This window comes from Culex pipiens, chromosome 2 (genome assembly GCF_016801865.2).
Source record: "Culex pipiens pallens isolate TS chromosome 2, TS_CPP_V2, whole genome shotgun sequence".
NCBI lineage: Eukaryota > Metazoa > Arthropoda > Insecta > Diptera > Culicidae > Culex > Culex pipiens.
In genome coordinates this window covers 117,965,129-117,980,504 of record NC_068938.1, presented here as the reverse complement: position 1 = coordinate 117,980,504, position 15,376 = coordinate 117,965,129, and the positions used below count along the sequence as shown (strand labels likewise).

The following is a 15,376-nucleotide window of genomic DNA, read 5'->3' as shown; positions in this document are numbered from 1 at the left end:
ACTGGAGCATTTAGGTAAATTGCTCTGTACAAGTCAGCTGTTAACAAATGACGACTTTTGCATACCATGGGGTCCTAGGGGATGGTCTGGGGAACAATTCCTCCGAAGGGTGCAAGACGATCCGAGGCCCCTGGTCTTGCCTTGAACCGGATTTATTCCGGCGTCGCAGAAATTCTCATGGTCCCAGCTAAATGTATAGCGAAAAATCAAAGCACACTAAGAAGGCTGCCTCGATCAGAGGACAGCACATGGCAATCAGCTACCACGTGGCAGGAAAATAACTTCAAATTCGGCTTCAAAATTACATTTAGCGTTGTTAATGTGTTTTTGATCAAATATCTGGTTGAATAAAGTGTCCAAGGAATAACAAAACCACTTTGAAAGCAAAAATTGATGATACCCTCCAACCACGTGGTGGCTGATTGCCATGTGGCGTCCTCTGATCGAGGCAGCCTTCTTAGTGTGCTTTGATTTTTCGCTATACATTTAGCTGGGACCATGAGAATTTCTGCGACGCCGGAATAAATCCGGTTCAAGGCAAGACCAGGGGCCTCGGATCGTCTTGCACCCTTGGGAGGAATTGTTCCCCAGACCATCCCCTAGGACCCCATGGTATGCAAAAGTCGTCATTTGTTAACGGCTGACTTGTACAGAGCAATTTACCTAAATGCTCCAGTTTTACGGGTTAATTCCCATTTAAACTTGTTCCTGCTCAAGGCAAGCCAATTTTCAACCAAATGGGCTGAAATTTTGGCCTGAGCCTCCTTTTTGAGTACTCTTTCGGGCAATCTCATATAATTTTTGATTTGAGCAACTTTCTTTTTTTTTGACCCGGGCTAATTTACACGCAATACATCCCAAGTAACCATCCAGAAAGAAATCATTAATGAGCTGCTAAACAGCATTCACCAGCTTATTAGTCATAAAACAGCTAAGGTGATTGCAAATTAGCTTTAAAACAACTGCTCTAGTAATAGCCGGAATAGTGCTGATTTGATGCTGCTACTAGCAACACAGCAACAACATATTTTATCAAACTGGCAACACGATTTTGTTCCGTGTAAGAGCGAAAGAGAGAACACCAACAAAAAAAATCAAAAATAATGCTTACTCTCTCATGCATTAAACACAGACAAACAGACGTGAAACTCTTTTCTATTCCATCGCCAACGAAAACGGTCAATTAAAATTCAAACAAGCAAAAAACATGGATGCCATAGTACCGCAACGAGACACGATCAAGAATGATGTCGCCACCGTACACTTTAACGTTTCTTGAATTGATTGGTTGTGTGTGTGAGCGCGGGATATTTCTGTTTATGCCGCTTGATTGCTGTTGCAGCAGAACAAAAAGCACGAGGTTTTGTGAAAATAAAAGGAAAAATTGCATAAGAACATCGTTTTGATCAAATTTGATTCAAATTTGCTATGAAATGATACAGGAGTTTTTGATAAACTTAAAGAACTGTTATTTTGGGAGATTTTTGAATCCACGTTGTTGTTTTTTGCATCATCAACTGCGAAAGCAAAATATTCCCTTACAGACGATGTCACCTCCACCACTCCAGCATCACGCTGCGGTACATCGACCGGCCTTTTGATCAAGGACGAGGGCAAAAAGTCGGTTGTCACCGGAACAGAATCGCAGCAGTAGAACTTGAAACTCACCATTCGGGATGATGAGGACGATGAGACGTGGAAGACAAACCGACATCGGTGGCTTGGAGAATGCCAAACAGGTCTCCCGACGTCGAAAAAGGCGCCCATTTCGGAGCCGAAGTCCTCAATGCTCCGTCAATTAAGACCTTCTTGGATAAGGCACCGCTTGTGGAAGAGAGACAGGCGGGAGTTTGGCCGCGGTAGTAGATGTTGCACACTTGATCTGTTTGTCCTAGGTCAGCTTTTTTGGTCCCTAAAACATCATGGCCGTGTCCTGCCTATCGATCTAGCTGCCGAATCTGGCAGGCCTGCTGCATCTTTCTGCGCTCCTCCTGCTCTCGTTTGGCCAAAATCTTCCGACTTTTCGCCGACAGCTTCTTGTCTTTGGTCTCCTTCTTGTGCAGCACCAAGTTGGCCGGATTTAGCAGGCTGCTCTCAACCACGCCGAAATCCATGCTCCGGCTGTGCCCGGAACCTGCCTGCACCGGATAAAACCGCACAACAGATTAATTTGAAAGTTAAGTGTTTTCCTGCGGTTCAAATCAAAGATAGAGACATTTTCAAGCTGTCAAAATGACTTTTCTCAACGTCAAGATAACTCAATATGAGATGGGAATGGAATGTCAAATCAGCGCTAATCAATTAGCTAGTTGACGAAAATCAGCGCTAATTAATTAGTGTAAACATGATTGATTAACTGTGTCCTGCCCCTCGGGTTCAATTTTAGAACATTTGAATTTAAGAATTTTACAATTTTGGTATTAAAGAATTTAAGAATTTCAGAATGTATATAATTAAAGAATTATAATTATAGCGCTAATTAATTAGTGTAAACATGATTGATTAACTGTGTCCTGCCCCTCGGGTACAATTTTAGAACATTTGAATTTAAGAATTTTACAATTTTGGTATTAAAGAATGTAAGAATTTCAGAATGTATATAATTATAGAATTGTATGATTATTTTTTTTAGAATTCTAGATTTTTTGTTGATATTTAAATTATTAGAATTTTAGTGTTATACGATTTTTGATTTTTAATATTTAAGAATTTTATAAATTTTGATATTTTTGTATTCTAGTATTTATTTTTAATATTTATTTTTATGATTTTCAAATGTTGACGATATAACAGAATTTGTAGACTTTTCAAATTTTAGAATTAAAGAATTCACAAAAATTTCGGTGTTTAAAAACATTAGAACAGCTATAGAATTTTTGATCTTGTAGAATTATAAGAGAATTTTTAAAACTTAGATTTAAATAGTTTGTGAGTGAAAATTTATCTCGTTGAAGTGTAATTTGAAACGGTAAACCGCCAGCCAATCAGTTAGCAGTATTTCTATAAGAAAATTCTTGCAAAATTCTTACAGAATTCTGACAAGGCTGCTAGAATCATTCTAGCAGGATTCTTACAGAACCAATCGAGAAATTAAAAGTGAGAGTGTGTGCAACATGGAGTTAAACTTTCTGTGAAGTTGCTGTGAAGATTATCATAGAGTTATCTAAGCCCGCTCTCACGCACACTAACACACCATTTGATTTGCTGGTCGGTACAAAATTTAACCTCAATCTTTTTCGTGTACGTACACTCAATACATGCGCACGTAGATAACCTCGTAGATAACTCTATTCTGTATGAAAATCTCGTATCTGGGAACTAGTCGTACAACATATTTTTCTGCGTGATTATTGTACATGAGTGCGACACTCACACATAAACATATCAAGCTGGTGGCAACCTTTTAATACATAATCCTTATTTCTAGACTAGAAGTTTTTGACACATCATTCCTCTGAGTTGAGAGTGCATTTAGTCAAGTTTTCGGAGGCAGTAGGCAGATAAAGTAGTGAAATTTTAATTCGATAATAATACATAGCACTAAAATGGCAGGACAGACAATAAACGATCGCCTCCTAGCAGCACGCCATAGTCTTGCTGGTCAGGGTCTGGCCAAATCCGTCTGCAAGGCCACAACGGAAGAATTGATCGGACCGAAGAAAAAGCATCTGGACTGTAAGTGTGGCTTTGCTGTTAAAATTGATTTTCAATGGGTCTACGCGACTGTCAAGTAGGCTGTGCTGTGGTGGGCCAAACTTTTTATCTCCTTCCTCCACATCATAATCAATACTTTCCACGCAATGTATTTCGCTGGCAAAAATTTAAGGCCAATATCATTGATCAATTTAAACTCATGTTTCATTATCAAGTGGCAATGATTTTGATTATGTTCATTAATTAAACTTTCTAGTTAACTGTAAAAAATGTTTATGTGAAAAGTCCAAGTTGAATATGTTCTTGGAGGGTCGTCCAAACATTACGTAAAACAAGTACATGTACAGTAAGGCAGAAAAATACTCGAAAATGGTCTTAATCTAGGTATCCGTCTATATTTCTGGAGAAAAATGTTAACATTTGGAAGCATAAAATTTAAATCTCAATTACTTGTCCATTCTGGAATTCACAAATTTTACGAATTCAGTATCGTGTCCTCGTTGGACCTTATCTTGCTATTAATCTGAGCCGTGGTTCCAAAGTAACACAGGTTAATCCTAGCTTAACTTATAATTTGAATACAGAATGTTGTTAAACTAGAAAAGTGGTTTTAAATTCTGTAACATTCTTCATAGTTGACAAAGCCCACTGAGAAATGTAACGCCGGATCTGTCTGATGGTTCAATAAAATCGGTCTTACAAAGGCCGATCGGGGCGTTACATTTCTCAGCAAGAGTGTTCGCACTCTTAGGCAAAATTGCTCCCTGCAACAATAACTAAGTTCATAAAGTTTTTGAAAAATTCAAAAATCTTAAAGAGTCTCAAAGATGGAAAAGCACCGTTTTCTAATCTAATCAAATCAGACCCTAGCAGCCAATCTTTCGAAGGGATCCTGGAGAGTGCCTTAGGTTAGATTACGTCTAGCACTCTTCTTGTCATTTATTGCCCTGATAAAAAGTCTAACTAACAGGATATCGTTGCCAAATAAAATTACTATTACTATTAACATTTGTAGTGCGCAATTGCAGGCCAAGGGCGAATGATACTGATAATACCTCTTCAGTTGACGCTTAGGCGAGGAACATCCTGGAAGGAGCGTCACTGACTACTTCCGTAGTCCTGTTAGATCATTCTTGATCAGGACAGTATAGCTCTGGTTCCTTGCAAGTGTCATATTTTCTTACCTCCACGTTGGCTTGGTTTTCATGATGACCTAGCTGGTGGCCTGTGGAAACGGATCGTAAACCTTTGACCAGCGAGGGTCAGAGTCGAGACGGCTAGAAGAAAGGGGCGCGTCAATGTGGGAAAGGGAAGTAATTTGTGATTGTAGACGGTATTGTTATGATTCGCAGTATGTTGAGTCAACTGCTGTGGATGTACCTGAGCATCGCAGAACGGGGTTTCTCTTCTTTCCATTTCAGCTAACAGCTATTTTCTGTTTATTTTGTTTCACTGATTTTCTAAAACGGCTTCTGCTTACTATCCTCCATTTGATTTCGATTTTACTTATTTGATTCTCTTATTTCTCAACGCTTTCCCTTAATTTGGCAGCGACGTCAATTTTGTTTATCATGTGCCTTTTCTTTATTTATCTATTTGAATAATTTCTCATCTTCCCTGTAAATTGCCCTCAATACAATCTAAGCTTGTTTGTTACCTCTATTTATTAACTATTGTTAATTTCTTTATCTACTTCATAAATTACTATCTTTCTTTTACTATTGATTCTTTACATAGTATATTTCCTTCACTGTCCATTGTTTTGAAACTTCACCTTTTTCTTAAGCAAGTGAGGTTCGAGCCCTTACTCAATTTATGGAATGATTAAAGGATTAACACAAATATTACTATTGTTATTGGCAGAACACGTCTTGCAGGGGCAACGAACAGAACAAGAATGATTTATTCAACAAATTACATTAAGTCAATAACAAGTCAAGGCATACTTATGCGTATCCTCAACACTCCTCCTCGCATGAGTATCCCTAACGGCTTCAGGCTTCATTTTTGCGAGTTCCAATGATGAGGATCTCCATCTCCTCCTGAATCCTGGACAGTTTGTTTTCGTCTTCATCTGGATCAGCCAATCGACGTGATTTTGGCACGGTTCCACTCCGCTCCACTGGACCCATTCGTTTGGTTCGACCACTCACACGCCGTTTGGATGATGCTCGAAAGAAGTAAACCGGTTGTACCACATCCTCGTGATACTGGACGGGATCCTCCATTTTCCGTTGACCCAAACTTGGAGCACCGCTCAATGTATCCAGATTTTTAAGCGAAAATGGCGTTCGAATGATGAACGCCTGAAATGTCAAAATCACGCAGTGATACCAACATTACGAAAAAAGTGTGCCATGGCATGACAGCCACATTTTTTTCTAATGTTGGTGCTACTGCGCGATTTTGACATTTCGGACGTTCACCATTCGAACGCCATCTTCTCTTAAAAACCTGGATACTCAAATACTTCCCTTTTCTTCGTCTTCTTGCTCCGACGTTTGCTTTCGATCAGGACTCCCACAAACTGCGTACCGGTCTCCTTCTGTTGTCCGGAGCGCCACCGACGTTGCTTGAGCCGGTACAGTCCGTCGCGCAAAACTGCCACCGCTGCTGTCTCTCCTCGTGACATTATCCGGCAGCCATGTTTGCCGAACCGGATAACCGCTCCCTTCACTATCAGCTTAGCCACCGAAATGAGGTTCATCTCGAGTCCCTGGATGTACAACACGTCCGTCAGCTTGATCACCGTTTGCTCTCCATTGTTGTCCACGCTATTCAACGACACCGTTCCAATCCCTTGGACATCCACCTCCTTACCGTTCGCCAATAGCACTTGTCCTCTGGGGGCAGGTTTCAGCGAATCGAAACAAGCCTTCATGCAGCAACGTGGGAGCTGGCTCCCAAATCCACGATCCATTCTTGCCGTTTGCTGGTGTCCAATACAAAAGCATACGATTTCTTGACACTAGCGCTGGCGTTGACTTCCACGTCGTCATCACTCATCTCGGCTGGACAATCCCCTTTCCTATGGCCTTCCTTACCGCATCCGTAGCAGATCAGCTTCCTCTTGAATGCCACCTTATACGCAACTGGTGTGTCTCCCGATTCACCTTCGTTCATCTTGCGCTCCTGGTCCAGAATTTTCCCTTTCACGTAATCCAGCTTAAGATCCTCGTCCTTCATGATCAGCAAAGCAGTCCGGACTTGATCGTAGCTCATCGGCAAGCTTCGCAAGAGCATCGCAACCTGTACATCCTCTCCCAGGTCCTTTCCAGCACTCCGTAGCTTCGCAAACAGTTCCTCAAGATCGTAAATGTGTGTTGCAACGTCTCCTCCTTCCGGCAACTTCCGGTCGCAGATCTGGCAGATCAAGGACACACGAGAGCACATCGATGTCTTCTGGTGCTCGTTTTTAAGCTTGAGCCACACCTCTTTCGCCGTTTTGAGCTCTCGGATTAGCGGATGCTGGCGCCTCTCGACCAGCAGCGAAATCGTTGCGCGTACTCTCTAGACTCCATCCGTCCACTCTTCATTTTCTGGAACCGGGGCTGCGCGTACTCGACGTACTTCCACAGCTTCTCGCGAATCAGCAGCATTTCCGTTTCGAACGCCCATTGCGCGTAGTTTTCGTTGCTCAGCTTCTCAACTCCAAGCTTCGCTTCCATTCTTCTCGAGAAAATTTTCTACAAACTTCCGATTCCGATTCCGTTATCGCCTTGGTTACTGGGCCCATAACCTATTGGCGGACACGTCTTGCAAGGGCAACGAACAGAATAAGAATGATTTATTCAACAAATAACATTAAGTCAATAACAAGTCAAGGCATACTTATGCGTATCCTCAACAATTGTACTTTTGAAAAACTTTTCTAAAATGCTTAGGACCAAAAATGTAACAAAACACAGCGACAAAAGAAATAGCAACAGATAAATACGACTCAACACTAGGAAAGATTTCAGGAGAAAAACAACACCCAGTAAAATAACAACTAGTTTTTGAATTCAAACTAAAAATAAAACAGTACTTGCTTTAATGAAAATTGATAGGCACACTATAAATGGTTAGGCGCTTATACTTACATCAAACCCTACGTAATGTACCACCCCCGGCCGAGTTAAAATGCGTAACCGGAAAAGAAGGTGTGCATGCCTGGCACGAACACTCAAAGCGTGTTCTAGCGTGCTGCTCGTACTGACTCAGAGCAAGGGTGAGATGTAGATGTAAGAGCAGTGCGTGTTCGTTGGGAACCTGGTGCATAAGATCGGTCAAGGCCCGTTCTTACACTGAAAATTGCGAATTGCGAATTTGTAGTGCGCAATTGCATCGACAATGCATTGAAACATCACAAGCGTTAAGGCGGCAAGGCCTACTGCTTAAAGCCGTATCGCAGAGATGATTCGTAATTGGGTTGAGTTTGAGCACTGAGTGTTCGAACAACAACACAATTCTGAATCGACAGAAGAGGAAGAAGCGTGGGGACACGCCACCATATGCTCCGAGATTTGGTTGTATCCGTTGGGAGCACCATGCTACACTGAGCAAAACTCACACATGATTTCGCACATGATCTGACCCTGCAGTACAGAGCACTCAAATATCAATCGCAAAACACTCGAAATTGCGGTGATTGGCCATGAAATAATTTCAATAGCCAAACGCTTGAATTTTAAATGGTGTTGAAAAATAATGGTACGTACAAGCGATATACAGGTTCTCGCTTGCTAGTCGTGCACGCTACCACTGCGCCGGCCGGCCAGTTGAAAACGGGAGAGTTGTTTATGCTACTCGTTCTAGCCTCGCTTCTAGCCATCGATAAAAGTTGCGCTAACATCAATCTGTCAAAAATCAAACCATCCACATTAACGACCCCCGGGTCTTTTGTGGTCTCTATTGCAATTTTCTGCTCGAACCTAGGAGTCCGAAGGCTCGAATGGGGAGAGCACCCAAACCTCTTTCTACTCTAAGGAACCTTCCACCCCAGTGTTTAAACTGACGACCTTTGGATTGCGAGTCCAACCGCCGCCAGCGATTCCACCGGAGTAGGCTTGGTTTGGTGTGTTGTTTGTACTTATGGCATGGAGACGACTCCTACACCTGGAATGACTTAACGGCCTAACAACCAAGGCTGGGACCGACATTTTACTTCCTCATCCGATGGAAGGTTGGAGCAGATGGGAATCGAACCCAGAATCATCCGCTTACAAAGCGGACAGCGTAACCATTCGGCCACGCACTGCCAAATCAATCTGTGAAATACATTAAATTCAAGTAGAAAATCACGTTGACTTCGAATAGTGCTTGTTTTGTGTAGATCTTAAGATCAATGTCAAGTGTTTTCCTCATCACTTTGAATAATTCAAGACAGTGGGACAAATTCATGAGCAAAACACTTGAAAAGCTTGAGCCACCCGAATGACAATAACGTGTCAAAAAACACCAAAAAGTTAATCGCCCAAACACTTGCATTTAATAGTAGGTCTATTCCCGTACTTGCAGAATTGCAAAATTTCTGCAGCTTCTGCAGAATTCTGCAGCCAGCATGAGTCACTTTTTTGCAGCATGTTCCCGTACTTTTCAGCTCGCTCTCTTCATCTCTCTCTTTTGCAGAAGTTCTGCAAGGAGAGAAACCGCAAAACTTTTGCCTGGGTAGCGCGTTCCAGTACTTTTACTGCAATATTGTACACAGTTGAGTGGATTTACTCAAATTGGGTATTATTTTTTTTTAATATTTAAAAGTTTATTTCTAGAACTTATTGTTCTATGCAACTCAATTTAATTAATTATGCTTAGGTAGAAATTATACATTAGAAACAGGTCAAAACTTTGACATTAGGTAAACAATTTTAGAAATAAGAGTTGCAGGTAAGTTTAACTAATATAATTTAAAAATGACAAGCATAAATCTTTAATGGTTAAAAAAATCTAAGAAATTTTAATTTCAAAAATAAGTAAAATTTGGAAACGCTGTAAATCCAAAATTTCGAATCTTTAAATCCTTTAAATTTGAGTTTCTAACCTAAAATATGACTCCAATGTGTAGTTTTTTTATTATTCATGATGGTGGCATTTAAGAATAAAGGAATTAAAAACTCTAAGAATTAAAAAAATAAGAACAATTCCTTAACGGAGAAATGAGGTGTAAGGTATACCGAAAGTTTGGATTTTTAATAAAATGTATTTCAATTTTAAATAATATAAAATATGATGTGTAAACAACGTATGTTTAGTTTCAGAAAAATGTTATGTTCATCAATTATATAATCAATTATATTTATTATTTGTTTGGTATAGTCTAATACCTCCTTGTTGACCCCTTCGTTCGACACAATTCTATCAAATTGGTTTCAGGTATAATTTATTATTTGCCAATCAAATTTACCTATTATGTAAACATATGTAGTCTGTTCTAGAGTCTGTTCCACGGCCTGTTCAAAAACAATTAAAGATTAAAAATTAATCCTTAAACAAATATTTATTTAAGGATTATTCAACTCAAACTCACAGCCAGTCGCATCAATCATGCCGATGTTCGAACGCTTCGCTCTGATTCTCACCAGCCAGCTCAAGGATCTTAATGGCCACTTCCAGGTTGCCAAACTTCTGCTCTGTTCCTTCAGAGTGTCGCGCGACCTTTCGATTCCTCCACCATGAAATCGACGAAAGACCGACCCGTCTCGAATCGCTGGAACAGGAACCCTTCGAAGGCACAGGAAACGGTTCCGACGGCTGATCTGTCCCCACCGGTTTTGCCCTCCGTAGGTTCATCGTGGTACAGCTCCGTTAGCAGGCTCTTCGCAGCCAACACCGGCCCCGGAACACGCCCGTTTTAATTAATATTCCGTTTGGAAGTTGCATCAGCACAACGCGGCGAGAATCTTGTTTCCTCCTAGAGCGCCACCGTTTATTGACCACCATCCGTCCGGTGACGGAGAAAAATCTAGCAAAACAAACTGCTCGACTGATTTGACAACGAGAACTGTCATTTGCTCTTGACAGTTCTCGCTGCCAAAAAAAATCGAGCAGTGTGATGAGAGAACGCAAGTAAAGGCAAGCCAAAAAGCAAGTTATCGCGGTTAACGCGCGTTAAAGCAAGTTAAAGCGGAAAGGTGAAAGTGAACGCTGCAAAGGTTTGAAAAGGAAGCTTTATCGCTCGGTTAGCGCGGAAGTGACATCCCCCTCGGTCCCATATGCAAAAACAGTAAGCTGAGAAAAGGATAAACGCGTTACGAATGGTGCACGCCCGAAATGTCAAAATCACGCAGTAGTACCAACATTACAAAAAAAAAAGAGTGCCATGGCATGACAGCCACTTTTTTAGCTAATGTTGGTACCACTTCGCGATTTTGACATTTCGGACGTGCACCATTCGTAAATAACTAGAGACCATTAATAGGGAGACTTGTTAGACTTGGCTAAATTTAACTGGTACGTTTGTTTTGAGCATGCCAACACTGCCATTTTTGCTGGGCGTAAAGGTAAAGGCTCATTTGGATATACGTCAAGCTCGTGTCTGTTTGGATACGTCAAATTCGCATCGACCAGTCTGGAAGCGTTCTTTTATAACGTAACGCAGAAGGGGGGGGAGGGGGGTCGGAGGCCGTGTTACGCTCCATACAAATGTTTAAAAATTTGTATGGAAATTTTGTTACGAGGGGGGGGGAGTCTAAAAATCCGTTTATGCGTTACGTAATAAAAGAACGTTCCCTCTCCCTATTTAGAATCCCTTCAGAATTTTACTATAATTTTTTCCCTTGAAAATTAAAAATTTGCAAATGAAGATATCTCGAGTTTAAAGAAAAACCGCCCTGAGATTTTTTCATCGTTTGTAGAGCTAGTTCTCCCTTTTTCGAATGCACGTGGACACTTTTTTGAAATCTCATTTACTTCCCCGTTCGACGGACCTTTGCACAACTATTACGTGCGACTCAATAGCTGCTACAAAAGAATGAACAGACAGTGTCTGCCTAGTTACGAAAGCCGCTGTAAGCTGAACAACCTTAACACCTTAGCAGTGCAAAGAAATGTCAGCCGTGCACTCGTGATCTCCGACGCTTTGACTTCTAGATTGTATTGCCTAAAAAAGCAAAGCAAAGCAATCCACTTTAACGACCCCCGGGTCTTTTGTGGTCTCTGTTGCAAGTTTCTACTCATTTCTAGGCGTCCGAAGGTTATGTGTGGTGAGTCACCCAAAACCTCTTTTACGCAAATGGACCGACGTTTTACTTCTCCATCCGATAGAAGGCGTGGTCAGGCAAATTTCGTCTCGAAAAATGCCACGTCTGGGATTGAACCCAGGCCATACTGGGGTGAGAGACTACCACGCTAGCCACTACATCACCGGACCCGGTGGTGGATTGTATTTAGTGCCTTAGCTATTCTTCAAAGACTAGACATTATGGCAGCACCTTGGCACCACTGTAAATATCTAGAACGTTTGACAGTCACCAAAACCTCGTAGAGCCCACGCACTACTACGTGCGAAGAGCCCACATAACCCAGTTAACTCAATCCGAATTCTGAAACAGAATTTAATTAGAATCGTATACGAATTCCACACTGAGCTGCCCATCATTGAAAAAAACGGCTAATATCCACTTTTGGCAAAAACGAGATGTTAGCACCAGGCGGTAGAGGTTGTTCCAACGCATCTCCTGGAACTTGAATTTCAACGAAATAGTGTTTAGACTTGGCTGCCGATGCGAAAAACCAAACGGCTAATATGCCACTCTTATGGGAAATTGCCTTGACGGAGATTTTGTGACAAACACTAAAACGCGTTTTTCTCGGAATACTTGATTTGGCATAATAGCCGAATTTTCAATTATGGGCAGTGAGAGAAAAGCTCCTAATAATACCATAAGTTAAGTCTTAGGCTGGATTTTCATGGATTGTGCAACGACATCGAGAGCACGAGCATCGAACCAACTCGATGCTCGTGGCTTGCGTTACTTCATTTAGCTTAGACACAACCCTAAAATCGTCTTCCCGGAATAAGGAACACTTGCATGCAAGTTAACGAAGGATGGAAAATGACAGATTCAAACGTAAACAAAGCAGCATTGGTGGCGATCGGAATTCCAGAACAACTTTTGAAATAAGCTGATGTTGTTCAATAAATCTTTTTCAAAAAGGCGTATGATTAGACTAGCGCATAATTTAATTAAATAAAACCTTTTGCCTCATGTTCGTTGCGAAAAATCATGCAAAAAAGATGAGAGATAATAGAGTGGACAAAAAATTGGAAAAATTTTAGGAATTTTAAAAAAATTAAGTAATTTAAAATATTTAAGAAATTAAAAAAAGTAAATAATTCAAGACATATGAGAAATTTAAGAAATTTAGGAAATTGAGGAAATTGAAATAATTAAAGAAATTAAAAAAATAAGTAATTTAAGGGATTAAAAGAATAAAAGAAATTTTAGAATTTTTTTAAAATTATAGAAATTATAGAAATAATATGGAAATTATAAAAATTTTAGAAATTATAAAATTTTTAGAAATTTCAGAAATTTCAGAAATGTTAGGAATTCTAGAAATTTCAGAAATGTTAGGAATTCTAAAAATTTCAGAAATTTTATAAATTTAAGAAATTTAAGAAATTTAAGAAATTTAAGAAATTTAAGAAATTTAAGAAATTTAAGGAATTTAAGAAATTTAAGAAATTTAAGAAATTTAAGAAATTTAAGAAATTGAGGAAATTTAAGAAATTTAAGAAATTTAAGAGATTGAGGAAATTTAAGAAATTTAAGAAATTTAAGAAATTTAAGAAATTTAAGAAATTTAAGAAATTTAAGAAATTTAAGAAATTTAAGAAATTTAAGAAATTTAAGAAATTTAAGAAATTTAAGAAATTTAAGAAATTTAAGAAATTTAAGAAATTTAAGAAATTTAAGAAATTTAAGAAATTTTAGAAATTTAAGAAATTTTAGAAATTTTAGAAATTTTAGAAATTTTAGAAATTTAAGAAATTTAAGAAATTTAAGAAATTTAAGAAATTTAAGAAATTTAAGAAATTTAAGAAATTTAAGAAATTTAAGAAATTTAAGAAATTTAAGAAATTTAAGAAATTTAAGAAATTTAAGAAATTTAAGAAATTTAAGAAATTTAAGAAATTTAAGAAATTTAAGAAATTTAAGAAATTTAAAAAATTTAAGAAATTTAAGAAATTTAAGAAATTTAAGAAATTTAAGAAATTTAAGAAATTTAAGAAATTTAAGAAATTTAAGAAATTTAAGAAATTTAAGAAATTTAAGAAATTTAAGAAATTTAAGAAATTTAAGAAATTTAAGAAATTTAAGAAATTTAAGAAATTTAAGAAATTTAAGAAATTTAAGAAATTTAAGAAATTTAAGAAATTTAAGAAATTTAAGAAATTTAAGAAATTTAAGAAATTTAAGAAATTTAAGAAATTTAAGAAATTTAAGAAATTTAAGAAATTTAAGAAATTTAAGAAATTTAAGAAATTTAAGAAATTTAAGAAATTTAAGAAATTTAAGAAATTTAAGAAATTTAAGAAATTTAAGAAATTTAAGAAATTTAAGATATTCAGGAAATTATAAACATAAAGAAATTAAAGGAATTTAAGAATTTAAAGAAAGTGTATATTTTTTATATTTTAGAAATTATAAAATTTTAGAAAACTTTGAAATTTTAGAAAACATTGATTTTTTAAAAAACTTAGTAAATTTATAAGTTTAAGAAAATTTTAATTTTTTTTTGAAATTTTAGAAATTTTGGAATTTAAGAAATTTAATCAAAATCTAGGCAAGCAATCCGTCCAACGGTGCATGGAATCCTCCTGCAAAACAATGCCCAGAAATCCGTCCACCGCTGGACGGATTCCTCCTGCAAAACAATGCCCTGAAATCCATCCACCGGTGGAACATTTCCTCTTGTCAACTTGGCCAGGCAATCCGTCCATCGGTGCACGGAATCTTCCTGCAAAACAATGCCCCGAAATCCATCCACCGCTGGACAAGTTCCTCTTGTCAACTTGGCCAGGCAATCCGTCCACCGGTGAACGGAATCCTCCTGCAAAACAATGTCCAGAAATCCGGCCACCGGTGGACCGATTCCTCCTGCAAAACAATGCCCCGAAATCCAACCACCGGTGGACGGATTCCTCCTGCAAAACAATGTCCAGAAGTCCGGCCACCGGTTAAACATCAACCCTCATGCAAAACAATGCTCCGAAATCCATCTACTGGTGGACAAGTTCCTCTTGTCAACTTGGCCAGGCAATCCGTCCGCCGGTGGACGGATTTCTCCTGCAAAACAATGCCCTGAAATCCGTCCACCGGTGGACCGATTCCTCCTGCCAAAACAATGTCCAGATATCCGGCCACCGGTGGACGGATTCCTCCTGCAAAACAATGTCCAGAAATCCGGCCACCGGTGGACCGATTCCTCCTGCAAAACAATGCTCCGAAATCCATCCACCGGTTCACAAGTCTTGTCAACTTGGCAATCCGTCCAACGGTGGACGGAATCCTCCTGCAAAACAATGTCCAGATATCCGGCCACCGGTGGACCGATTCCTCCTGCAAAACAATGCCCCGAAATCCAACCACCGGTGGACGGATTCCTCCTGCAAAACAATGTCCAGAAGTCCGGCCACCGGTTAAACATTAACCCTCATGCAAAACAATGCTCCGAAATCCATCTACTGGTGGACAAGTTCCTCTTGTCAACTTGGCCAGGCAATCCGTCCACCGGTGGA

General features: G+C 39.1%; 1 protein-coding gene across 3 annotated transcripts in view; it reads left to right on the top strand.

The window, feature by feature from the left end:
• The first annotated feature begins 3,450 nt into the window (after positions 1-3,450).
• The window catches only part of LOC120417922 (phosphatidylinositol-binding clathrin assembly protein LAP), a 54,357-nt gene continuing 42,431 nt past the window's right edge, over positions 3,451-15,376 (top strand). For 2 of the 3 annotated variants that reach the window (XM_039580158.2, XM_039580157.2), the window contains exon 1: positions 3,451-3,675. In XM_039580158.2, coding sequence (XP_039436092.1) covers positions 3,546-3,675 — 130 coding nt within the window. In that variant the 5' untranslated portion in view covers positions 3,451-3,545. The remainder of the gene's footprint in view (positions 3,676-15,376) is intronic. The other variant, XM_039580160.2, reaches the window with a different exon arrangement.